The following is a 27,109-nucleotide window of genomic DNA, read 5'->3' on the forward strand; positions in this document are numbered from 1 at the left end:
CTATTTTTTAGGGATGGTAGAGAGTTTATTTGTATGAAAAAGGGAATGAATTTCTGAGAGAGAAAAGAGAGAGACAGAGAGAGATGGAGACAGAGTGATAATGATAGGATGATAGTGGGGCAGTCTACTGGAGATAATGAGAGATGATGGAATCAAGGGGGCATATAGAGGGATTGCCCTTGGCAAGAAGGCCATCTCATCATCAGATGCTGAAGTGAAGGAAAATATAGTGGGGGGGGCAGTTAGGTGGCACAGTGAATAGAGCACCGGCCCTGAAGTCATGAGGACCTGAATTCAAATCTGGCCTCAGACCAAACACTTGACGCTTACTAACTGTGTGACCCTGGGCAAGTCACTTAACACCAATTGCATATATATCTTGAACGTGAAAGTGGAATACTATAATCAAAGAAAGATGTGAATATCTCTTTATGTAGCTGAATGGAATGGAGGGGTAGGTCATGGGGAGCTGAATAGATTGAGGAGCTGAGAAGTCAGAGTATTTGAGGGAATATCAGCAGTAAGTTCCCTAGTGTGAGGGCAGGGATTGGGGAGAGGTGGGGGGAGAGAGACAGAGACAGAGATAGAGACAGAGAGATACAGAGAGAATGTCATCATAATCTGAATTGGTTGATGAATTGGGGTAGAGTGAAAGAAGGAAAGGTGGCTATTGTGTTCCAGGAGACTTTGAAAGTCCAACCAGAAGGCAGGAGATGTTGTTGTGTCTTGGGTATCTGGAAGCAAGGCATTGACTTTAATGAACTGTCACTTCCATGTCATCCTTACCCCAGTTCAAACTGCATGGTAAAACCATTCAGAATCACTGATCAGGCACCAAAGAGGTCATCTGACTGATCAAAACTAATTAGTATTTAAACTGAACCTCAAAATGGGGAATCTGTTATGGATAACACTGGGTTAACACTTTGCAGTGTTTTGATTGGGAAGCTAAAGTCATGCTACTGGCTATAAGAGAAGCCATACACTAGGCTGGGAGTCGGGGTTGGAGGAGTGGAGGAGAGGGTAGGGATCACAGAGGTAACTGGAAAAGGACTATACTAACTGACATTGGAGCATTTCAGATGTGGTTTAGTCCATGTTGGTTTTCCATTGCTGTTTATGCAGGTACTCTCAGCAGTACCCTTATATTTAGCTGTTTTGAGACACTGGTATTGAAGTGTCTGTCCCACAACAAACTGATAACTCTTTGTTTCGCTAGCATGGCTCCAAAGTACAGGTTCCAGGCAGTGACCTTAAAAAGAGAAAAAAAAAATCTGAGCAGAAATTGAAGGTAGTGTCGAGAATACAAGTAATTGACTTTTTGCCTAGAGGGTGGATAGAAATGGAGCTTTGGTACTCATTCATTGCTGACTTTACAAAGTCAGACATTTATTATTTTTTTCCTTGTAGGAAAAACATTAATTTGTCTTAGTTCTACTTTAGGAACTTCAAAACTGTTTATGGATATGATATTGTCCGTATGTGTTAATGCAAAACGCAGAACTAAATGAATTTTTGAGATTTTATTCCGGTGCTAAACTGTAGTGGCTCTATCACGTTATATTTTTGAAAGTTAATTTTTGTGCATATTGTATATGCTCTTGCTCAACCTACTCCCCCCCCCGACCCCCAACACTCCCCAACGATTACTAGGATATAAGCTTGAGGGTTAGACTACTGCTAATTATCTTTGCTACTCAGCACCCGTACAGTGCCTTATACATAGTAGATATCTAATACATATCTCAATTGAGTTGAAAGGGTGGAGAAATCACATTGTAACAACTAACCTAGATTCTTTTACCTTTTTTTGTAATTGAAACTATAAATAAATTAGACCTATAGTTAAGTGGAATTATCAGTGGAAAGAGCCATTTATATAACACTTTAAGGTTTGCAAAGTAGGGAAAGGAAGGGAATAAGCATTGATGTAGCACCTACTATGTGTCAAGCACTTTTAACAAATATTATCTCATTTGACCCTCATAACAACAGCTGAGAGGTAGATGCTATTATTATCCCCATTTTGCAATTGAGGAAACTTAGGCAAACATAGGTTAAGTGACTTGCCTAGAGTCACACAATTACTAAGTGTCTGAGGCTAGATTTGAACTCAGAACTTCCTGAGCTCTATCCACTAAGCTACCAGCTGCTTCACAAAGTGTTTTACATACATTACATTCACATACATCCATTGATCAAGTGGCCTGAGGTCTAGTTCCAGTCCTGCTGCTACCTGCTACCACCTCTCTCTGGGAAATTAGACAAATTATTTAAACTTTCTGTTCTACTAGGTGCTGTGCTAAACACTGAAATATACAAAGAAAGGCAAAAACAATCCCTGCTCTTAAGGAATTTGCCTTCTAATGGGGCAGACAATAAGTAAATATACACACACAACACACAAGGAGAGCAGATGGAAAATAATCTTAGCGGGGAACTACCAGCTGTGGGGACAAGAAAAGATCTCCTGCAGAAGGTAGCATTTGAGTAGAGTCTTAAAGATTTTAAGATTCCAGAGAGTCTAAGAGGCAAAAACTTAACTAGAATTAAACTCATTCCCAAAACATTCCAGAAAGGAGGGGAGGAAAGAGTAATAGGCACAGACTACAATATAGTGACAAGCTGCCTAAAAGTATGTTTCCTCACTGTGATGATCTCCTGGAGGAGGTCCCCTCAGAACAAACTCTCTAAGTCACACATAGATACCACTGAAGCACCAGGTACTTATATTGTCTCTGTTTATCAAGCAAGCCTAATAATTTCTTTTGGACCAATTCATGAGGCTCAAATGAAATATATTATGTGTATTTAAATAAATTTTACCTACATATTTATCTATGTGTGACCCTTATTTCAAAAACTTCTAAGGAGACAACAGAAACTATTACTGTCTTTTTAAGACCATTCTATGCTACCATTCTATAATGTGTCAGTCTCTAAAGTCAGGATGCATGTGAGTTTTAACTTAGGTCTATGAGGATCTATGAGGAAATAATTTGGGAGAAACTTTGGAGAAGACAGAGAGAGTGGGGAGAAACTTTCTTGAGCAAACTATCTCAATTGCTATTTTTTGAGGAAACATTATAAGAAGAAATTTATAAAGGAATGAGTCTATAAAGAGACATTTAAGAATTATGACTTGAGAGAAGCTGAAGAAATTATTTTCCTGTTATGGCTGGAGATAAGTTGGAGGAGACAGAGAGAAAGAAGAGGAAGAGATCATTGATGAAAGGGATCTGTCTTTTCTTTTTTTGAAAGAAGAGAAAGAGAGGATGCTTGCAAAGTGCTATATAAGTATTATTAGTCCAAGGCTTTTCCCACTGAATATTCCATTTAACTAGAGGTCTGATTTATTTGTTAATTCAAGTGAACTAAATGGTGTGTCACCATATTCTCAGAAGTGAAGAGGAGGCATCTGCAGTTATAGGAAGGGTTTCAGATGAATCTGTTATCTTTCTCACAGCTAAAATATTGTAAATTATCTTTGTATTGCTCTTATAATTGTTTGATTTGTTAATAAATTATTTATTCAGAAATTTTATATTAAAGCCCAGGAGATTAAAGGATTTAACATATAGAAAGATATTAATAATTACCCTTGTAAAAGGAGGTTTCTCTAGTTTATTAAATAAATAACATACGATGGACTAGAGTTCTGAGTCTTAGTTGATTGAGTAATATGATGACATTTTATTAATGAGAAAAGGTACAAACATACCCCTGGATTATGCTTGAGGTAAGGATAAGATTAAATATAAGAACCAGTCTAGTGGCAGGCTGTGAGGTGTGAACTATAAAGTTGATGTTCCAGGTCATCCTGTTACATAGGAAGGGTCATCCTCCTAACCCTTTAATACACATACACACACACACACACACACACACACACATATATATATAGTCTAGGCCTCAGATTTTACATATGTGCGGAAATATATATATTTCACATATATAAACTTATAGTCTTAGTGAGTGCCTGGGATCCAGGTAATTTGTGTCAAAGGGACAGCATGAAACCAAATCTCCTTGATTTCAAGGTCAAACTCTCTCTCTCTTTTTTTCTCTCTCTCTCCCATCCCCCCTCTCTGCCCTCTCTTTCTCTCCTCTTCTTTTCCTCTCCTATTCCTCTTCTCTCTTTCTTCTCTTCCTTTTTCTCTCCTCTTCTCTTCTCCACTTTCCTCTTTTTCTCCTCTTCCTCTATACTTCCTCTCCTCTCCTCTTTGTGTCCTCTTCTCCTCTCTTCTCTCCTCTCTTCTCCTCTTCTCTCTGCCTCTCCACACACACAAACACACACACACACATACACACACACACACACACACACACTTACACACTTCTGCCTCTCATGTATAAGAGAAGGGGCATCCCAATATAAAGAAGGAAACAGAATCTAGCTTTCAAAGACGGTTTGAATAAAGTTCTATTTAAAGCAGAGGTTCTTAAGCTTTTTTGTGTCACAGATCCCTTTTAGCAGTTTGGTGAAACCTGTGGACCTCTTCTCAGAATAAGGCTTTTAAATGTATGACCAAATACTTAAGATTTCAAAGGAAATTAATTAAATTGAAATAGTTATCACAATATTTAAAAAATTTCAAAGACCCTATGTTTAGAGAAAGAGGACTAAAAAACCTGTCAGTAGTCATTGTGTCCTTGGAACCAGAAAGACCCGGATTCAAGTCCATCCTCTGAAACATTCTGTCTGTGTGACCCACAGCTTTTAAACTCTCAGTGCACCAAGCAATTCTCTAAATATATAAGTAGGTAGAAAGAGTTTCTTAACTGGAGATTCCTTTTGATGATGAAAGTGACCAAAAAAGTTAATCACTTTTAATTATTTTATATTTTTTGTTTCTTTGATCCATGTTAAGGTAGATATGGGGAGGACAGGTAGAAAGGTGCACAAAACCGATGGTGACAGGAGTTACTAATAAAACAGAGTCACAGGGTTGGTCATGTAGACAGGAGAATTGCTTATAAAATCATAGAACTTATTGGTTTTGTGAATTTAGACAACTGACAGCTTCTGTGAACTTCAGTTTGGTCATCTGTAAAACTACTTCACAAAACTGTTGCAAATAAAGTATATTGATAACCCAAACATTCTATAAAATTGTAAATTATTATTCAATTCTGCATCCTGCCTCCAAGCAGTTCTATAATTAAGATGTGCAAGAAAGATAATTGCCTTTCCAGTTTTTAAGTATCTTCAGAATTTCTACCATCTCCTGTGATCATTTGTCAGTCTTTAATCACCATGACATGTAAGAAATTGTTACTTTCATTTCCCTAAACTCTTTCTTGCTCATGGTTTGATACTTGGTGCCTGAAAGAGAAATACAGTGCAGCTCCAACTCACAACTTTATTAGTTCACCATCCCAAACTGATAGTCTATATTACCTCTAGGAGAACACTGAGTCCAGATTGCCACAGTGTAAATTTGTCTGAGACAGTGGTAGGCATCTCCTGCAAAAGTGATATCCTAAGAGGAGGCGAACAGATAATATGATATTCTAAGCTTTCAAAGTCTTCAAGGAAAATACGTTGTGTACTTATGAGAAGGAAGATATCCACTGCTGGAGGAGTCAGAGAATTCTATTGTTACCTGCCCCATTTCTTACCTGTGAGGTTGTAAGGTTGAAGTCTGTTGTCTGTAATTGTTTGAGTTCTGTCTGTCTGTTCTCTAGAGTTAATAGGAGCGCTCAAAACACTTTGTTCCTCCTGGCTCTGAGGGGCTAAGCGTACATGTGAACAAAAAGCAAACAAACGTAAAACTTGAAAATTATGTAGAAATTCGTACCAATCTATGAAAATATTGCATTGCAGTAGTTACTACACAGTACTTTTAACTAATAACAGTAAGTGATTAGCAAACTGGTCAAATGCACCAACAGCTGTTCTTAGTCTTGTGACACATATAGGCTCAAGCAATTACTTATAATTACTATCATTTTAATGTTGATGATTGCAGGTGTCAGGGATGAAATCCCCGTAGGAGAAACAGGAAAAAGAACCAAGTTCTCGAAGTTCAAACGTCAGATTTTTTTGGATGTCTATTGTGCTCCTTCTGGGTCACTGGCTGATGTCGCCACCTATAAATAAATCACCTGACAGAATAGACAAGATACTTCCTCTGACCTCTGATCAGGGCTGAGATACCTTCCAGACCCCAGAAGCTGTACACTTGTGCCTAAATTTTTTATTAGTTGGGTATCAGAAATTAGAAGCAACAGAGACTTGTTCTTTGAACAATTCCAATTTTGTAATTTTGCTAAATGATGGAGATATTTTTATGCTTTGTTGGAAGAGAAAGGGTTATTGGAACATTCTCTCTTTCTTTTTTTCCCCCATCCACATCTGTCATTGCATTGGTCTAGTGAATTCTTAAAGATATCTTCCTCCATACAGATCAACAACTAATTTGCATAATGGTTACATAGCTAGTATGTGTCAAAAGTAGGACTTGAAACCAGGTCTTCCTGACTCTGAGTCTGGTCCGCCACATACTTGTAGTGGCCAAAAATGATGGTACCAGCCACCATGAACTGGAAGTTAGAGAAGGCTGAGGAAAGCAGCACTGGACACCAAGGAGGCAGAAATCATTGTGAGGTGTGATTCATTTGAGAGGCAGAGGCAACATGGTATAATGAATTCTACTGATGATATTTCTATGCGACTTTTGATATTGCAGCTTCCCTGGGTCTCATTTGTAAAAGATGACCCTTAAGCTTGCTTCCAATTTTAAATGTAAATGACCATATACAGGAGTGAATGGAGTCACAAAGACCTGAGTTCAAGTTCTGTCTCTGATTGCCCACACTATCTGGGTAACCATGAGCATATCACTTAGCCTTTCATTGCCCCAGGCAAGATCTCTAAGACTGTCACTGAGGAGTTACTGATCAGCATTGGTGGAGGGAGTTTCCAAGTATGTAGACCAAAATAAAATAGGAATTGTTCTGTCTTTGGAGAGCTGTCAATAAATTATTCATTATTTTCAGAAACAAAAACCCAAATATCATTTTATTAGCAGAAATTCTATAAGAGAAGGAGAGAAGTCTGTGGATCACGTGCAGAATTCTTATAGAATTATGAAGTTCCCATATGCAAACCACAGTTTTCCTTCCTTGTTGAATTACAAAAAGAAACACTTACATTTACCCTTACACTGACACTTATCATTCCAGGAAAGATGCCCTTGTGTGTCTTCACACACAATAAGTAAGGGAGTGCCTTCCTTCCTATCATAACCAGGTTTACAGGAACAGTCTAGGATTGTGCCCTTCATATAAATTTGCGTTTCAAAGGAGGCAAAGTCAATTTGAGGTGGATGTGGGCATTCTTCTGAAAGACAAAAACCCAAAAAGACAAAAATCAGTAGCACATTAAGACAAATGTTTTAGGCAAATGTACCTTTCAAAGACTTTATCCCCAGGGGATGAATTGAACAGCCATGATCTTGTGGAGGGTTCTTGGCTATTCTGAGACCTGGAAGACTTCCTCTACCACCCTAGGACAAAGAACTGCTTCCTCTTTGAACAGACTCAGTGGAAGACTAGGTTAAAAGAGACAAAGCTACTGCCATAGGTCAAGAGCTCATTCCACGAAGCATAGAATAACTATTTAAACACAACATTTTGCAACAAATCTCTATTCACACTTTTTGCCTCTTTACTAGCAATCCCAGAAGCCATTCCTGATTTTGCCTACCCAAAACAGCTGCCCTGTTTTGACCTTGCTAGACTCAGTTTCTCTGTATGTGACTACCTCTTGTTCTAAGGAGATAGATGTCACTGCCTACATTCCTGCACTGGCCTACTTAACCCAACACTTGCTGAGAATATTTAATCTCTATATTTACTTGCTTGATTGAGTCAGGAACTACCACTATAAGAGAGAACTAGGGGCAGCTAGGTGGTGCAGTGGATAGAGCACCAGCCCTGGATTCAGGAGGACCTGAGTTCAAATCCGGCCTCAAACACATAATACTTACTAGCTGTGTGACCCTGGGCAAGTCATTTAACCCCATTGCCTATTCAAAAAAAAAAAAAAAGAGAGAGAGGCCTAGAGGGTTCCAACTCTGGCCAAATACCAAAAGCATCCTGGATAACCTGTGTGCTTGGGAGATCAATCAGTGAGCATTTATTAAGCACCTACTACGTGTCAGGCACTGCAGATACAAAAATGAAAGTGAAACAATCCCAGCTCAGAATCTCATTTTTTGTCAGGGGAGCCAATATGTACAAATTTACTCAAATAGCTTTGTGATATCATCAATTCAGGAGTTCTCTCCAAAGACTCAGATTGCATTCCATGCAATCTTGCTTATCTTATGTGACCCTTATCCACATTCTCCCAAAAGTTCCACAAAGGGTTCACCCAATATGCTTGACACCTTCCTTGATTTCTTTCAACATCAAGAAGATACCAATGGAACACTGTGACAATTCACCTGTGTGAGAGGTGGGCCTGACTCAGGTCAGTACACTGTTTTTCAATTTGGGATGAAATCAGTCATTTAATAGTTAGTAAAAGGAAGTTTTTTAGCCACAGCACTGAAAGAAATACTCAAGAAGCATATTCTAACACTTAGCTTGTATAGACAAGGCCCCTTCATTGCTACATAGAAATATATCTGAGAAAATTTTTTTTCATCAAATGCGTGCTTGTGAAAGTCCTGTGTTTAGCATTGCTTTAGTGCATAGCAAGAAATGACCTGTCATATACCTGATTCATAGTATATGTTGAATGCTGCTTGTTTTCATCTTCCCTTTTTTTTTTTTTTCTATAGGAGGCCCTGAATGTGAACTATTAATAAAATCATCCTCTCAGTGCAGGATAGGGACTTAATGAGCCAGAGGGTAAGGACAAAGAGCCTAAAATCTCTCATTAGAAGCCAAGTTGCCTCAGAAATAGTAAAAACAGAATGTCTGGTAAAAAGGGAATATTGGCATCCAGAACAGAGGGGCTTCTTGGGGGGCAAAGGAAATACTGTTGTATTTCAGCAGTTGTGAGGATATAGGAGAGGCTACTAAGGTTAACTATATATAAAATATTCATTCTTGTGTTTAGCTAGTTAAGAATAACAAAAAATTAAAATTTAAGAAAAAAGAAACAAACAACTATAAAATTCCTGCTTTCTCATAGTTCTACCTTTCTGAACACTTCTTATTCTCCACTGCTGAATAATCATCCTGCTCCCATTGGCTAACTATGGGCATTCTCCAAGGCTCTGTCTTTGATTCTTTTCTCATTTCTTCCTACACTCTTTTTCTATACTCCCCTCTCCTCCCTTCCTCTCTCCTCCCCTCTTTTCCTCTCCTCTCCTCTTCTCTACTTTCCCCTCCCCTTCTCTGTGAAGAAGACTCACAAATCTATTCAGACCTAATATCTCTCTTAAACTTTAGTCCAGTATCACTAACTGCCTGTTGTATATCTTCATCTGGATGTCTCATAGGTCTTTCAAACTCAACAAGCCCCAAATAGAACTCAATACATTCCCTCCACACCAACCTTCCACCCCACATCTCCAACTCATTCCTGATCTAAACCTTCCTGTTTCTCTCAATGGCACTGCCATTCTCCTAGTCAGGTTTAAAATAGTAGGGTCATATTTTATTTTTTTCCTTCATCACCTCCCCTCACCCATCCTATCAATTGCTAAGTCTTGTCACTTCTATCTCTACAACATATCTTGTATCTGTTCTCACTACTCATGCAGCCTCTACAGGTTTGAGCCCTTCTCAGGCCTTGACTGAACAAAATTGCAACAGCATCTTAGGCTCTCTGCTGTCCAATCCATTCTCCACACAGCTGTTGCACTGATATTAATAAAGCACAGATCTGATCATATCATCACACCATTCAATAATCTTCAGTGACTTCCTAGTACCACTAAGATAAAATAAAAAAATTTCAGCCTAACATTTAAAGTCCTCCAAAATACGGCTTCCGTCTGTATTTCCAATTTTATTTCATATTAATCTACTTCACACAGTCTCTATTTTGATCAAAGTAAGCTGCAGGCTGTCCTCTGTACATGACATTGCTTCTCTCAGATCTGTGCCTTTGGACAGGCATTCTCATATCTAGAATGCACTCCCTCTTCATCTCTGTCTCTTAGGATTTCTTGTTGTTGGTGTTTACTTGTTTTAGTTGTGTCCCACTCTTCATGACTTTGGGGTTTTCTTGGCAAAGATACCAGCTCATTTTACAGATGGGGAAACTGAGGCAAACAGGGTTAAGTGACTTTCCCAGGGTCACACGACTATAAGTGTCTTAGGCTACATTTGAACTCAGGAATAGGAGTCTTCCTGACTCCAGGACCACCACTTTCTCTACTGCACCACCTAGCTGCTTCTTTCAAAGCACAACTCAAATGCTACCTCCTCAAGGAGGCTTTTCCTGAAGTTGCTAATTTTAAGTGGGAAATCCTCTTTAAAGTTACTTCATGCAACTTTGTATATATTTATTTGTGAAGCAGGTATTGTTTAATTTTGTATTGTCGAACCCCCAGTTTCTAGCAGTGTCTAGTGTATAACAATAACGCTGCACACTTTAAAAAAATTTTTACATTCTATAGACTTAGATGGAGAACATAGCATCTTACTAACAGAGATAAAAAAAGATGGCTTCACACTAGTCATCTCCATAAAGATGGTTATTGGGAGCTAATGAAGTTATGCAGTAAAAGAGTGTAAAGAGAACAGAGAAAAGGATCTAGGACAAAAGCACAGCTGGTCATTGTGGTATGGATGGATGATGAATAAACAGAAGAGGTGATGCAGGTAGGAGAAAAACAAAGAAAGAGCAGAGTCTCGGGAAAAAAAAAGTATCCATTGAGTGAGCCACCTACTTACCAGTTCCCAGAATCGTGAAAGCCTAGTAACTCACCCTGCTCGTGTGGTTATGTGCACAGTCCTACTGCCTTCTATGTGACTTATAAGTAAACCAATAAGGTTAGGTTTTTAGTTGCTGTGGAAGAATGTGGAAGAAACTTCCTAGAAGGCTTAAAAGGAGCTTTTCAGTGAATGCTTATAAGGATGTCCATACCAGGAAAAAATTGCATTGGAGGTTTGTTGGAAACCATTCTTTTCAACCACAGAAAATCATCAAGAGTAAGAAGATACTTGGAACCTGGAGTTTTTTGCTCCATTTCAGCATTTGCAACAAGGTTCAGTGCGGAAAATTAATGTGACCCTGCTGAGCCAGTGTTTAGAAATATAGAGAGTAATCAGGCTAAAAGATTAGGCCTTTTTTTTGAGACTTTAATCATGTTTCCTTGATAGATCAAAATATTCTCATTAATTGACTGCTTCATTATGGGCATTGTGTGTTTATTAATATCATTTAAGATCAATTTTTTTTCTGGGTAATTTAATCATTTTCTTAATAAAGCCAGCAGGTTATTAATAAAAGGATGGTCATTTGGCTCTCTCTTAGACCAAAGACCCCTCATGGTGGTGGGCTCACAGTTTATAATCCTCTCTAAGAGTAGGTGCTCCTCAGGAGTGCCTAATCAATTCTGATTAGTTAACTCAATGGGAGGTGGGCTATCTTGGGGAAAGTGACTTAGGTCATTCAAATCTTGACATTTTGACAAAAGAGACATTAATTTCCATACCTGTCTTGAAAGAATGAGAGAATTGACATTTTCCCAGGCCTGTCTGAGCAAACATAACGAACAGGAATACACCCAACTTATTTTAGCCCAAACTTAGAATTTCTTTTGCTGTCTGATTAGATCTTGGCCTAGGTAAATCTTTAAGAGAGATTTCCCACATTGATTGGTTTCTGGATGAGGAAGTAGAAAAGGGTAAAAGATCAAATTAACTTTTGTCAGCAACATCAAAATATCCACTTATTTTGAATTTGTGGTCAACTAAAGCACATAAACCTCTTAGCTAATTTCTAAGTAGCTCAGCAGGCTCCTCTGCAGGTTCTTTCAGTTCCCTTGAGGAGATTCATCTGGAAGATGAGATAAATTCATTTAGACTAACTAGGGACTATTTTACTATCTCCTCACATATACAGCTAGGTTATCTTCTAGCCAAGTGATTCTATTCCTTCCAATGTGAAGGTAGCTTCCTTTGATGATAAAAATGGAATTAGCCCAATTACTTCTGAGTTGTCAGTCACTATTAGCTTTTGGCTTCCATTTTTTGGTGCCTTGGCCCTATCTAAAGCACTGTGATCAATTCTGGATGTTGTAGTTTAGGAAGGACATCGATAAACAGTCCAGAGGAGGGCAACAGATTGGTGAAATGTCTCAAGGCCATGACATATAAAGATTAGTTTTAAGCAACTGGGGATATATCCTATAGAACACCCAAGGGAGATGATAATTGTCTTCAAGTATTTGAAGACCTGTAATGGGAGAGGAATTAGCTTTTTTCTTCTTGGCCCCTGAAGACAGAATTAGAAAAATGAGGTAGAAGATGAAATGAGATAAATAGCGTCAAAGTTAGAAAAAAGTGATCAACAGTTAGAACTATCTAGAAATGGAATGTACCACCTGAAGAGTAGTATGTTTCCTTTCACTAGAAGTTTTCAAGCAAAAGTTCAATAATCACTTGTCAGGTACAATGTATAGTGGATTATCGTTCAAATACAGGTTATACCAGATGACCTTCAAGGTCTTTTCCAACTCTAAGATTCTGTAATTCTGTGCATGTGATGGCCGGCAAATGGGCTGGCCAATGAAATGGTGAAATTAACAGGGGTCCTTCTGCCCTGGGTAAATGGGCTGGCCAATGAAATGATGATGTGTCTGAACAGGATACGTGCAGAACTCTGAGTTGTCACCCCTTGCCTGCTTATCTCTGATTACCTCATCTCCCTGCCCACATGGCACATTTTCTCTAAATCCTAGCTTCTCCTGGCTAGGGCTGCTGCTTCCCTTAAGGAGAAGAGTCTGCCCAGTGTGTCACCCTGAATAAATACCCTTGCTTGGTTTGGAGACAGTCTGAATCTGAATTCTTTTGAGACAACATCAGGACACACGCCTTGCACCTCAACAAATGGATGCTTCCTAGATCAGTAGGATTTCCTAAAATTGATTCCATAAGGCAGAGATGAATGAGTTGTTAATTCTCTAAGTTCCAAATAGAGAATTATTTGCACCTGATGCTCTTCATCTTAAAAAGAATCATGTATAGTGCTCTTCCCATCTCTCTCAGAGGAAATAAATGAGAGAGAGTAGGATAATGAGCTAAAAGTGGCCCAATGTACAACACAATCCTTTAAATGTGTATTGTTTTACCTCTTTGTACATTGTTTTGGAAAGACTTCTTGCAATATGTCTGAGTGAATGGTTATGTCTAAGCTTAGCTTTCCTTCATCCTCTTAAAACATCAAGTATTACAAGCAATAATAAAAGAAAAAAAGGGGAAAGGAAACAAAAAACTGACAAAGAAAAACATTCCCAGTATAGTAGGGAGACTAAAAATAAGTAAGCAAAAAAGAGGCTATAATAAATTGAAAAAATATGAAACAAAATCTCCAAATGAAAGTTAAAACACCACAGTAACAACTAGATTCATTTCCTTTTTCCTTCCTCTGTCTGTCTCCCTGCCCCCAGTAAGAATGGAACAATTCCATAAGTTCTGAATGGTTGCTGTACCTTAACTGCAAAACTCTGAATTACCAGTGCCAGGGAAAGCAGGCTCTGAACCATTGATGCCAGGTCAGAGAACTAAGGAGAAGAGGGAGTCAGACAGGTCACCAGGGTAAGACACTGTGCATATGGGGAACTGTGCAGCACTCCACGAAGCCTAAGGGAAGAACATAGCATCCAGCTATGGCTAGTTCTGACTACCCAAAATCTGCTGAAGCAGAGACCTGGCTGGTGAACCGATTTATCCAGTGTGGGAGGAGGTTGAGACACTTTGAGATCTAGACCCCCAAATGATCCAATAGCTGATGAGACAGAGGGTCCTATGGAATTTGAGGAGAAAATGGAACTACAGTGTGCTTCTTCTGAGTGGTTTAAAAGAGAAATGAGACTTATGAGAGCAGAATTTATGTCTTGCACAGCAAAAATAATAAACAGAATAGAAAAACTTAAATTTGAAATGACAAGCCTCACTAAAGAAATATGAGAGAGAACAATAGATTGGGAATGCAAATACAAAAAAGTGAAAGATAACCTAGAAGAAGAGAAACAAAGAACCCGAGAAAGAAAATATGCTCACTATGTAAGCAAAACATACAGATCTTGAAGACAGGATGTGTAGAGACAACTTAAGGATCATAAGTCTTCAAAAGAACATGACAGGACAAAAAGCCTTAACACCATTATAAAGGAACGAACACAAGTTAACTCCCCAGAATTTTTGACCATAGAAAAGGAAATTCCAATTGAAAGAATTCACAGATCACGTCCAGAAAAAAAATCTGAAGGCTGCAAACTCCAACAAGGATGCAACGCTGCAAACACAGTGTGGTTAAATTTAAGAATTCCATTCAGAAAGAGCAAGTTTTGTAAGCGATCAGAGAAAAATCTTCAAATGCAAAGAAAAGGACATTTGAATAACTCCATTACTCCATACTCACTAGAAAAAAGGAGGGAATGGAATAATGGATTCTGAAGTGCCCTGGAGCTCAAGATAGCCGAAGTCTAGGTCTGCAAATCTGAGCTTAACCATATAGGACAAAAGATGAATATTCAATAATAAAAAAAAAAGAGCTTGAAATGTTTTTAGAAAAAAACTGCCAGAACTGAAAAGATTATTTACTTCTTAAACACCTCAAACAACAGAAATGCAGGAGGAGTGAATAAATACAGACAGCAACAGCAATAGAACTCCAGAAAGACCAGTAAGAGACTTTTTCCCCAAATGTACACAAGGAGACGAAGGTAAATGCAGAAATCAGAAGGGATAACAATGAAGAGGTGGACAGGTGGATTATGAACAGAACCTGGTGATGATGGGGATGGGATCTGAACCCCTAAAAGGAAAAGACCATGTCTTTGGGATCTTGACCCCAAAAAGGAAAAGCCCCTGAACTTTCCCATGTGGCCCAGTCCCTGGCATTCTTCTGGGGCATCAGCTCATCCCAGAATAATCCTTTCAACTATTCTTTCATTGTGGCTCTGACTTTCAATTCTCTGTTACCTCTAACCCAGCCTAGCCCTTCATTGTCTGTTACCTCCAGACCACTCCAGACCACCATACCCGTAATCCCATCTAGACCCCTTCTCTGTTACTTCCAGGTCACCCTGGCCTATTAGCCACTTTTTGATCCCAACTAAATCTTCCCGCAATCTTTTTTTCCCTAAGAAAAAGGTCAATGGTCAGTCTTAACTACCAAATGCTCAGATTCTTAAAATCTGCCTGCTTCTGTTGGTGATACAATAAACCTTGTCTCTGACTGAAAGAAGGCTTGAGTTGAATTTTTTCGAGGTAGACCTATGCCTTTTGCCCTTGAATTTTGGGGTTCTCAGCACCCTTAGACCTCAAAAGTGATGCCCTGACAATATTTCTTTTGTGAGATTACATTATAATATAGGAGGGTACATCAAAGGGGGCAGGGAGGAGCAGGGGGATAGAAAGGAATGAATGAAGTCCCAGGGCCAAATCAAGGGCTAATAATGAGGGGAAGGTGACCTCTGTGGTCTTAGAAAGTGAAGAGTTTACAGGGAAGTGGGTGAGAAGAAGAGAGGAAAGACTGAAAAGGGGAGAAAAGAAAGAAGGCCTTACTTTAGAGGTGAGAGGGCGTTCCAATGATGAATACTTCTGTGAATGAAGAGAGATGAGGACCTTACCCTGGATGAGGCCTGGAGGATTTGGTGCTTGGAAAGTCTATGTATCCTGGGGTGAGGGGTGGGTGGAATGAGGGGGAGTTGGAACCCCTTGAGGCACCTGGCACTTGGAGGACTGGGAAAGCATGGACCTGGAGAGGAGATTTCCAGGCAAAAGTAGAGAAAAAAGATCAACAAGAGAGGGCATAGTTCAGTATGTATGCGGGGGGAAGGGGGGGGGAGTGTCCTATCAGTGTTTTCTCTGCTACCTGCAATAATAGGTATTGTTCTAAGAGTAAGGCACAATGGAAAAGGGGAATCCATGGAGTAAATCCTGCAGGGCAGTAACTAATTTGATTGCAAAAAAGAAAGAAGAAACCAAATTGCTAATATAAAAAATGAAAAGAGTGCATGCACAACACACAGTTGCTTCACAGTTGATTATAATTACAATATTTCTGTTACTATGTACAGTGTTTTCCTTCTTTTGCTTACTTCACTTTGCACCAGTTCATGTAAGTCTTCCCCGGTTTTCCAGAATCATTCTCTTCATCATTTCTTTCAGCACAATAGTATTCCATCACAATTGTATACCACAACCTGTTTAGCCATTCGCCAGCTGATGGGCATCCCTTCAATTTTTAAGTCTTTGTCACTACACAAAGACCTGCTATAAATACTTTTGTACACATAGGTCCTTTTCCTTTCTATTTGATCTCTTTGGGATACAGACCTAGTAAGTGATATTGATGTGTCAAAGAGCATACGTAGTTTTATTGCCTATAAGATATAGTTTCATAGCATAGTTTATAGCAGGTTTTATAGGGAATATTTCTGAATTGTTCTCCAGAATGGTTGAATCAGTTCCCAACTTTACTAACACTTCTTTAGGGCACCTTCTTTCCTACATTCCCTCTAGCATTTGTTATTTTCCTTTTCTGTCATCTTAATCATCTTAATGATGAGTATGAAGTGGTACCTCAGAGTTATTTTAACGTATACTCTTCTAATTATTAGTGATTTAGAGCATTTTTTCATGTGTATATTGAGAGCTTTGATTTCTTCTTTTGAAATCTGCCTGTTCATATTTTTGGCCATTTATAAATTGGAGAATGGCTCTTATTTTTATAAAATTGGCTCAGTTTCCTATGTATTTGGGAAATGAGGCCTTTATCAGAGGAACTTGCTGTAAAAATTTCCCCCCAGTTTCTTCCTTTTCTGCTAATCTTGGCTGCGTTGGATTTTATTTGTGTAAACCATTTTTAATTTAGTGTAATTGATATTATCCATTTTGTGCTCTGTGCTACTTTCTATCTCTTGTTTGGTCATAAAATCTTCCTTTATTAATAGATCTGACAGATAATTTTTTTCTATGCTCCCCTAATTTACTTATGATATCACCCTTTGTGTTTAAATCATGTATCCATTTTGACCTTGTCTTGGTATATGATGTGAGATCTTGGTCTATGCCTGGTTTCTGACAGATTACTTTGCAATTTTCCCAACAATTTTTTGTCAAATAGTGAGTTCTTGACCTAAATGTTTGGATCTTAGGGTTTACAAAAGACACTAGATTACTATAGTCATTTATTTCTGCATTTGTGTGCCTAATCTATCCCATTGTTCCACTCCTGTTTCTTAACCAGTACCAGATTGTTTTGATGATTACCACTTGGTACCTTAGTTTGAAATCTGATACTGCTAGGCTGCTTTCCTTCACCTTTTGTTCTTCCAGATGAATTTTTTTTTCTAGCTCTCTAAAATAATTCTTTGGTAGTTTGCTGACTGTGGAACTGAATCAGTAAATTAATTTAGGTAGAATTGTCATTTTTATTATATTGGCTTACCTTACCCATAAGCAATTAATATATCTCCAATCACTTAGATCTGTATTTGTATGAAAAGTGTTTTCTAATTACGTTCATAGAGTTTCTGAGTCTCTCTTAGTAGGTAAACTCCCAAGTATTTTATACTGTCTACAGTTATTTAAAATGCAATTTCTCTTTCTATCTCTTCCTGCTGGGTCTTGTTGGCAATGTATAGAAACACTAATGATTTATATGGGTTTATTTTATATCCTGCAACTTTGATAAAATTGTTAATTGTTTCAACTAATTTTTCAGTTGATTCTCTAAGGTTCTTTAAATATACTATCATATCATCTGTAAAGAGTTATATTTTTGTTTCCTTGATGTCTATTCTCATTCCTTCAATTTCTTTTTCTTTTTTATTTCTATAGCTAGTATTTCTAGTACATATTTAATAATAATAGTGAAAATAGCCACCCTTGATTCACTCATGTTGTTATTGGGAAGATGTTATTTCTCCCCATTACAAAGTTTGCTCTTGGTTTTAGGTAGATATTATCTGTCATTTAAAGAAAAGCTCCAAAAGGGTATGCACATTTTTATAGCCCTTTGGGCATAGTTCCAAATTGCTCTCCAAAATGGTTGGATCATTTCATAACTCCACCAACAATGCATTAGTGTTCCAATTTTCCCACATCTTCTCCAACATTTATCACTTTCCTGTTTTATCATGTTGGCCAATCTGATAGCTGTGATGTGGTACCTCAGAGTTGTTTTGATTGTGTTTCTCTAATCAATAACAATTTAGAGCATTTTTTTCAAATGATTATAGATGACTTTAATTTCTTCATCTGAGAACTGCCTATTCATATCCTTTGACCATTTATCAATTGGGGAATGACTTGTATTCTTATAAATTTGACTTAATTCTCTACATATTTTAGAAATGAGGCCCTTATCAGAGACACTGATTATAAAAATTCTTTCCCAATTTTCTACCTTCCTTCTAATCTTGGTTGCATTGGCTTTGTTTGTGCAAAAACTTTTCAATTTAATGTAATCAAAGTTATCTGTTATGCACTTTGTAATATTCTCTATCTCCTGTTTGGCCATGAATTCTTCTGTTCTGCATAAAGCTGAGAGATAATCTATTCCTTGCTCTCCCAATTTGCTTACAGTATCAGCCTTTATTTCTAAATCATGAACCCATTTTGACTTTATTTTGGTATATGGTGTGAGATTTTGGTCTATGCCTAGTTTCTGCCATACTCTTTTCCAGTTTTCCCAGCAGTTTTTGTCAAATAGTGAGTTCTAATCCCAGAAGTTGGGTCTTTGGGTTTATCAAATAATAGATTACTATAGTCATTGACTACTGTGTCTTGCATACTTAACCTATTCTACTGATCCACCACTCTATTTCTGAGCCAGTACCAAGCAGTTTTGATGATTATTGCTTTATAATACAATTTAAGATCTGGAATGGCTAGGCCACCTTCCTCTGCATTTCCTTTCATTAATTCCTTTGATATTCTGGTTCTTTTGTTATGCCAAATGAATCTGGTTATTATTTTTTTCTAACTCTATAAAATAATTTTTTGGTAGTTTGACTGGTATAGTACTTCTAGGGCTGTATCCCAAAGAGATCATACAAATGGGAAATATTTATAGCATGTACATGAAAGATAGTAACATGTACAAAAATATTTATAGCAGCTTTTTTTGTGGTGGCAAAGAATTGGAAATTGAGAGGATGTCCATCAATTGGGGAATGGCTGAACAAGTTGTGGTATATGAATGTAATGGAATACTATTGTGCTATAAGAAACGGTGAGCAGGCAGACTTCAGAAAAACCTGGAAAGACTTGTATGGTCTGATACGGAGTGAAGTGAGGAGAACCAGGAGAATGTTGTATACAGTAACAGCCACATTGTGTGATGACTAATATTGATAGACTTAGCCTTTCTCAGCACTGCAAGGATCTAAGACATCTCCAAAGGCCCATGGTGGAAAATGCCAACCACATCCAAAGAAAGAACTATGGAGTTTGAATGCAGATTGAAGCATACTATTTGCTATTTTTTTCTTCTGTTTTGTTTTGTTTCCTCTTTCTGGTGGTTCCTCCTATTGGTTCTAATTCTTCCTTACAACATCACTAATGTGAAAATATGTTTAATAGGAATGTATACATATAACCTATATCAGATTGCATGCTGGCTTGGAGAGGGAGGTGAGGAGGGAGGGGGAGAAAAATTTAAAACTCAAAAGCTTATGGAAGTGATTGTTGATAAATCAAAATAAATTAATAAAGTATATAAAAAAAGAAAAGCCCCATTTTTTTCCCTATGCTTTCTAGTGTTATTAATGGATAGGTATTGTGTTTTGTCTAAAGCTTTTCCTACATCTATTGATATAATTATAGGATTTTTGTTGTTTTTGTTATATATGGTCAATAATGCTTTTTAATTTTCCTAATGTTGAATCAGTCCTGCATTGCTGGTATAAATCCAGCCTACTCGTAGTGTATAAGATCTTTGTAAGATATTTCTGTCGTCTTCTTGCCAACATTTTATTTAAAATCTTTCATTAACATTCATTAGGGATATTGGTTTATAGTTTTCTTTCTCTATTTTTGTTCTTCCTGGTTTAGGTCTCAAAACTATATTTGTGTTGCAAAAGGAATTTGGTAAGATTCCTTATTTACCTATTTCTTCAAAGTCTTTATAATATTGGAATTTATTGTTTTTTAAATATTTGGTAGAATTTACTTTTAAATCTATCTGGTCCTGGGTATTTTATCTTATAAAGTTTGTTTATGGCTTATTCAATTTCTTTTAAAAAATGTAAGATTGTTTAAGTATTCTATTTCCTTTTTCTGTTGATCTGGGAAATTAATATTTTTGTAAATATTCATCCATTTCACTTAGATTGTCAATTCTATTGACCTATAACTGGGCAAAATGACACCTAATAATTGCTTTAATTTCATCTTCATTGGTAGTGCATTTATCCTTTTCATTTTTGATACTGCTAACTTAGTTTTCTTCTTTCTTTTTTTTTTGTAATCAAATTAACCAGTGATTTATTTTATAAAATCAGCTCATCATTGTTACTATCTTTCATGAAATTATTAACTCTTTTTATCATATGTTCTTTGATCTACTTATTCATTAGAATTAGATTATTTATTTCCAATTGTTTTAATTTATACTTCCAAGGTCTCTTATCCAGAAACTGCTTAGAGAGGAGAACCCAGAATGGATGCAACACAAGTTTTGATCGTACCAGGAATGCAGAGAAAAGAGAGGGACTAAATAAGTATAAGGGCTATGAACCAGAGAATGAAAGTCTAGGATAGACAGGAAAAGTGTATGGATAGTGAAGAGAATGAAGGAGAGAAATCCTCTCTGCAAAGAGACACAAAAAAAGAAATTTAAAATGCTAATGAATAAAACTAGTTGAAGGGGAAAACAGGAAGAGTTTGACTGCTTGAGGGAGGGAAAAAAAGAGGGAATGAATTAAATAACTAATTAAAGTATGGAAATTTTCTTTCCTTTCATCACAGACTCTGCTATAACCTTCTCTTCCCCTTCTGGCTTCCATTCATGCCCCAATTTTATAATTTTGTGCCATACACAGAAAATTGATTCACCTATAGGTGAGGTGCTACAAGATTCTGTCTGCAGTATCTCAGGCCCACTTCTCCACCAGGAACTAAAAAGGAAAACTACAAAGGGAAAGGGTTAACAAACAGGAAAGGGGATGAAGGGAAGAGAGTCAGAGTAGGGCCACCTTAAAAAATATTAAGCTAAAATAACTGAAGAGATATAGTACTATTTTTATCATGGAAGAGGGAAAAATCATAATTTAAAAACTTAATTTTAGTAAGAAATGGAAGAAAGCATAAAGCTAACTCATAATTTTAATAGATTAAACCACCCATAAAATGAAAAAGAACAATAGATTGGATAATAAAACAAAACTCTACAATTTATTGATTACAAGAAACACAAGTAAAGAACAAAGATGTACATAGAATAAAATAAAACAGAATAAAATATTTCTATTAAGTGAATTTAAAAAAACAACCTAGGAGTTCCAATATTGTCATCAAAGCAAAAACAAACATTGAGAAAATAAAACAGGGGGATTCTGGGAAGACAGTGGAGTAGGTCAGAAAACTTTCAGCTCTCCAAATTTCTTCCACAAAAAAAAGACAACACATCACCTCAGAGGGAATGTAGAGCAGCAGAAATAATCAAAAGTTGGAGTAAAGCAGCTGTCCTCCTAAGACAGTTTGAGAAGACCCTCAGGAAAGACCTGACTGTCAGGGGCTGAGGTTCATCCTGAGTTAAGTGCAAACACCTCTAGGTGACTCTGCAGAATCAACAAACAACAAGTCCTGGAGGTAGTTGGGTTGTGAGGCAGTCTCACCTTAGAAGCTTTCATCTCACAGACACTGTGGGAGTCTGATGGCTGAGTAGGAGAAGATTGAAGGACCTTCCACTGTTGAGGCACACCTAGCACAGCTGTGCTAACCAGATGCTCCTAGGCTGTTGCTGCAGCAGAGAAGGAGCTAGCACACACCTGGTGAGTGTAGTAGCAGAGGGCCAGGGATCCTGTTGGCTGCGAGCACTTATAGGAGAGCAGAGTCCCTGGTTTCAGTTACAGGGAGCCAGATCATTTGTGGTATCATATGGCTGAAGGGCCCTAGTCATGGCTTATGAGTAGAGAACACAGTCCGAGGTTGGGCCCCAGGACACATGTCAGAAAATAACAGTAAGAAGGACCTGAGTTTTGTAGCATCATTCCCCATACCTTGGGACTAGAACTTGGTTACAATAATAGCTGCTTAAAATAAAACAAAACAAAACAAAAATGAGTTAGCAAATGAGAAAGAATCTAACCATAGATAGCTACTATGGGGATAGAGAAGATCTGGGTTCATATTCAGAGGAAGGTAGTGGAGCTAGAAAAGCCATTCCTTTTTCAATGAGAAATGTCAAATGGTCCCAAACACAAAATGAGTTCTTAGAAGAACTTTAAAAAGACTTTAAAAAAATCAAATAAGAGAAATCAAGGGAAAATTAGGAAAAAAACCCCAAGAGCAATCCAAGAAAATCAAGAAAATTATGAAAGGAAAGTCAACAAATTTGAAATAGAGAATCAAAAACTTAAGGAAGAAAATAATTCCTTGAAAACTAGAATTGGGCAAGGGGAAGCTAATGATATCCTTAGACACCAAGAAATATTAAAACAAAATCAAAAGAATGAAAAAAAATAGAAGAGAATATGAAACATCTCATTAGGAAAACAACTGATCTAGAGAACAGATCAAGGAGCAATATAAAAATAGTCGGACTACTGAAAATTATGATACAAAAAAGCATCTTGATACCTCATTATAAGAAATTATCAAGAAAAATTACCCTGAAGTTCTAGAACAAGAAGGCAAAGTAGAAATAGAAAAAAAATCCACTGATCACCATCTGAAAGAGATCCCAGGAGGAAAACTTACAAGAATATCATAGCCAAGTTTCAAAGCTCACTGGTTATATCTTTGTTTAATTGTAGCCTTCTTTAGGTTGAGGGAAGGGGAGAGGGGAGGGAGGCAAGGGAAAAATAAAGTAAAAAGTGCACAGCGGGGAACAAAAGAAAACATATAAGGAAGCAAAGAAAAACTGGGCAGCTTTGAAAACAATGTATAGTATTTATTATGCAGGTTTTCTTGAAATGGAAATTTTTTTTATATTAAATCCTCTCTTACATTCTGCTGTGTAAATGGCAGTGTTTTTTTTCTCTTTTATCATTTTGTATTTAAGTTTAAAATTAAAAAAAGAAAAAGAAAAAAGAAAACAGGATAAAAATGAAAACTATATTATGCTGAAAGAACCATAAACAACCAATCAATAAGTAATAAATATATCCTCCAAATGCTTTAGTAACAACATTCATAAAAGAAAAATTAATTGAATTATAAAAATATAAAAACAACAATATAGTGATGACAGAACACTTCAATACTCCTTCATTAGGTCTAGATTAGTCTAACAGAAAGATAAGCAAAAGGGAAAATATTGAACTGAAAAAATTGCTGGAGAAACTAGAGCTAAAAAAATTAGAGCATATTCTTAATGGGACTTCGAAAGGATATATTTCTTAGCACTACATGAAACTTTTTTTAGAAAATGACCATGTATTTTGGCACAGAGATATTATAAACAAATATAAAAAGACAGAAGTAGTAAATATATCCTTTATGTATCATGAAGCAATAAGAAGTAATTGGTTTGGAGACCACAAATGAAAGACGAAGATCCAAATGGAGACAACAATGTAATCCTAAACAAAGAGTAGGTCAAAGAATTGATCATAGATATAATTTATAATTATATGAAAGAAAAGGATGATGATGGAGCAATATATCAAAAACTTTTTTATATATTCCTAAGGGAGAAATTATATTCCTATAAAATATATGGAAAAAATAGAAAAAGGCCCTTCTTTTTCTATTAACTAAATCTGTATTAAAAAAAAATTAAAAAGCCAGTAAATAAACAAACCTAAAATAAACAAAAAAGATGAAATATTAAAAAATGTAGGAGAAATAAATGAATTACAAACTAAAAAAAATAGAAACGATGAAAAAACTAAGAGCTGGTTCTTTGAAAAGACTAATAAAATTAATAAACCTTTAGCGTTAGCTTGATTTAAAAGAAAATGGCAAGGGGCAGTTGGGTGATGCAGTGGATAGAGCTCCAGCCTTGGAGTCAGGAGGACCTGAGTTTAAATCTAGCCTCAGACACTTGACACTCACTAGCTGTGTGGTCCTGGGCAAGTTACTTAACCCTGATTGCCTCACCAAAAGAAAAAAAAATTGAACCAATAAAATAGAAAACAAGCAAGGTAAAATCACCACAAAACCAGGAGAAATAGAAAGAATCATCAGAATACATTTTTATATGCTAATGAAACTGAGAGCAAAATATGTAGAAATATACCTTCAAAATATAAAATATCTGAACTGCCAGAAGACTCAATAGAGATATTAAATAACCTAATCTCAGAAAAGAAAGTAGACATATTTGTAGATTAACTACCAAAAAGCAAACAAATAAATAAAAAAAACCTTTCTTGATCCTGATGGATTCCCAGAAGAATAATATCAGATGTTTAAAGAACAATTAATGCCTTTACTTGACAAATTATTCTTAAACATTGAGAATCCTTATTTGCTGGTGATGTAATGGTTTACTAGAAAAATCTAATGCCAATTGAGACAACAGCTTCAACGAGGTTGAAGGCTACAAAACAAACCCTCAGAAATCAACTGCATTTTTATATAATTATAAAAAAAATCTGAGAACCAATAACAGAAAAGGAAATCTTATTCCAAGTAACTACAAAATGCATAGACCTTCAAAAAGCAAAAAACTTGCATAGATTCATTTACAAAGTGCTTTTTGTATCAAATTTCTCTGATAAAAGTTTGATATCCATGCTATCTAAACAATTAATAAACATGTATTAGACTAATAGACATTTCCCAATAGATAAATGATAAAAGGATATGAACAAACAGTTCTCAAAAGCAGAATTACAAAGAATTCAGAGCCACATGAAAGAATGCTCGAAATTACTACTAATAAGAGAAATATAAATCAAAACAATCTCGAGATTTCACCTTACATTCTACAAATTGTCCAAAATGGCCAAAAATTGCAACAATTAATGTTGGAGGGGTTGTGGAAGAAAAGTGACACTAATACATTGTTTGTGGAGCTGTGAAATGGTACAACCATTTTGGAAAGCAATGTGGAATTATGTACCTAATGTGACTAAAATGTCCATACCTTTTGACCAGAGACTCCATTTCTGGCCCTATACCATAAGGAAGCCATTTATAAGCAAGTCCCTGTATACCCCAAAGTATTTATAGCAACACTTTTTGTGATAGCTAAGAATTGGGGCAAAAGTAGATGCGCATCAATCGGGGAATAGTTAAATGAATTGTGGCTCATGAATATAATGAAGTTCCTTCGTTTCTTCCTTCCTTCCTTCCTTCCTTCCTTCCTTCCTTCCTTCCTTCCTTCCTTCCTTCCTTCCCTCCCTGGAGTCAGGAAGACTTGAGTGTTCAAATCTGGCTTTAGATACTTTATAGTTGTGTGATCCTGGGAAAGTCATTTAACTTGTTTTTGCCTCAGTTTCCTCATCTGTAAAATGAAGATAATAATATTACCTATGTGCCAGGGTTGTTGTGAGGATCAAATGAGGTAATAATTGTACAGTGTTTAGCTCTAGACCATGGTAAGTGCTGTTTAAATGTTAGCTTCTTCCTTCCTTCCTTCCTTCCTTCCTTCCTTCCTTTCTTTGTTTCTTTGTTTCTCTCTCTCTCTCTCTCTCTCTCTCTCTCTCTCTCTCTCTCTCTCTGTCTCTGTCTCTGTCTCTCTCTCTCTCTCTCTCTCTCTCTCTCTCTCTCTCTCTCTCTCTCTCTCTCTTCTTTTCCTTCCTTCCTTCCTTGGCAAAGGAAGTGGGAAAGAGAAAAAATAAATTTTAATTAAAATATGCAAAACATAAAAAAAGAAAAGGAGTGTTGCCTTGGTATTGGTGTTATCTGAACTAAGAAAGAATTCAAACCAGGACAGATGTTTCCTTGAGTGTTTTTATAGGTGGAAAATGGTAGAATTTTTATAAAAGATAGAAAGCATACACTCACAGACTTAATACTCAGGCAAGGAAAATACTAGGCAAGTATTGAATAGTTTCACTTTTTATCCTCAGATATACATATAGCCCATTGTTCACCAAAACTTTACCTTTATCAAAACTCAAACGAATTTTGGAAAGGTTAAAAGAGTATATCCATCCTGCTTGCCCACTTGCTCTCTCTTTACTTTACCATTAAAGCAATATCCCAGTCATGAAGTTTAGGGAAATAAGTTGTCTGTCTTCTAACATAAGATCAATGTGTGTGAAAATGAACATTTTGGAATATAAATATATGCCACTTATATCTTAAAGCAAAAGAACCCAGGTGTCTGACTAGGTCCATATGCTTTTCCTTTCCCATGATTTCATATATCTTTTGTTGCTGTACTTGAACTGTCTCTTCATTAGGCAGGCAGAATTTGAACAGGAAGGTAAAAAAATATTATTGCGGAAAGGTTGAGCTTGGAGTATAAGCAAAGGGTGGAGTTTGGGAATAAGTAAATGAGATTCTTTTTTTTTTTCTGGGAGATTAAGTTGGATAGGTGGTTTGAGGGTTGGTATTGGAAAAGTTTGAATGTCAGGTAGAGTAGTTTAGGTTTTGGGGACAAAGAATTATAGACAGTGAGGGGCCACTAGACTAGAAGCTGCTGTGAACAATGAAACTTAAGTATAGGCAATCTGGTTCACAAACCTCTACTAATACAGATCAGTAACTCCTTTGTAATTTTAAGTCTTAGTTGCCTGGGAAACAAAAACTATCTGGATTACAAAATGGATTAGAAGAGATCAGAAGTTTGTCTAAGGGGCCCTGAAAAAAAATCCAAGAATGCACATCATACTGTTTTCCTATG

General features: G+C 36.7%; 1 protein-coding gene across 8 annotated transcripts in view; it reads right to left on the reverse strand.

Moving 5' to 3' along the window:
* Positions 1-27,109, reverse strand: part of IL2RA (interleukin 2 receptor subunit alpha) — a 55,673-nt gene that overhangs the window by 17,184 nt on the left and 11,380 nt on the right. For 7 of the 8 annotated variants that reach the window (XM_078156378.1, XM_078156388.1, XM_020973669.2 and 4 more), the window contains 3 exons: positions 7,157-7,345; positions 5,623-5,736; positions 1,064-1,252 (listed from right to left, as the gene is read on the reverse strand). In XM_078156378.1, the coding sequence (XP_078012504.1) occupies positions 1,064-1,252; positions 5,623-5,736; positions 7,157-7,345 (492 nt within the window). The remainder of the gene's footprint in view (positions 1-1,063; positions 1,253-5,622; positions 5,737-7,156; positions 7,346-27,109) is intronic. The other variant, XM_020973665.2, reaches the window with a different exon arrangement.

Source organism: Phascolarctos cinereus, unplaced genomic scaffold (assembly GCF_003287225.1).
Source record: "Phascolarctos cinereus isolate Bilbo 61053 unplaced genomic scaffold, phaCin_HiC Scaffold_1;HRSCAF=81, whole genome shotgun sequence".
Lineage (NCBI taxonomy): Eukaryota > Metazoa > Chordata > Mammalia > Diprotodontia > Phascolarctidae > Phascolarctos > Phascolarctos cinereus.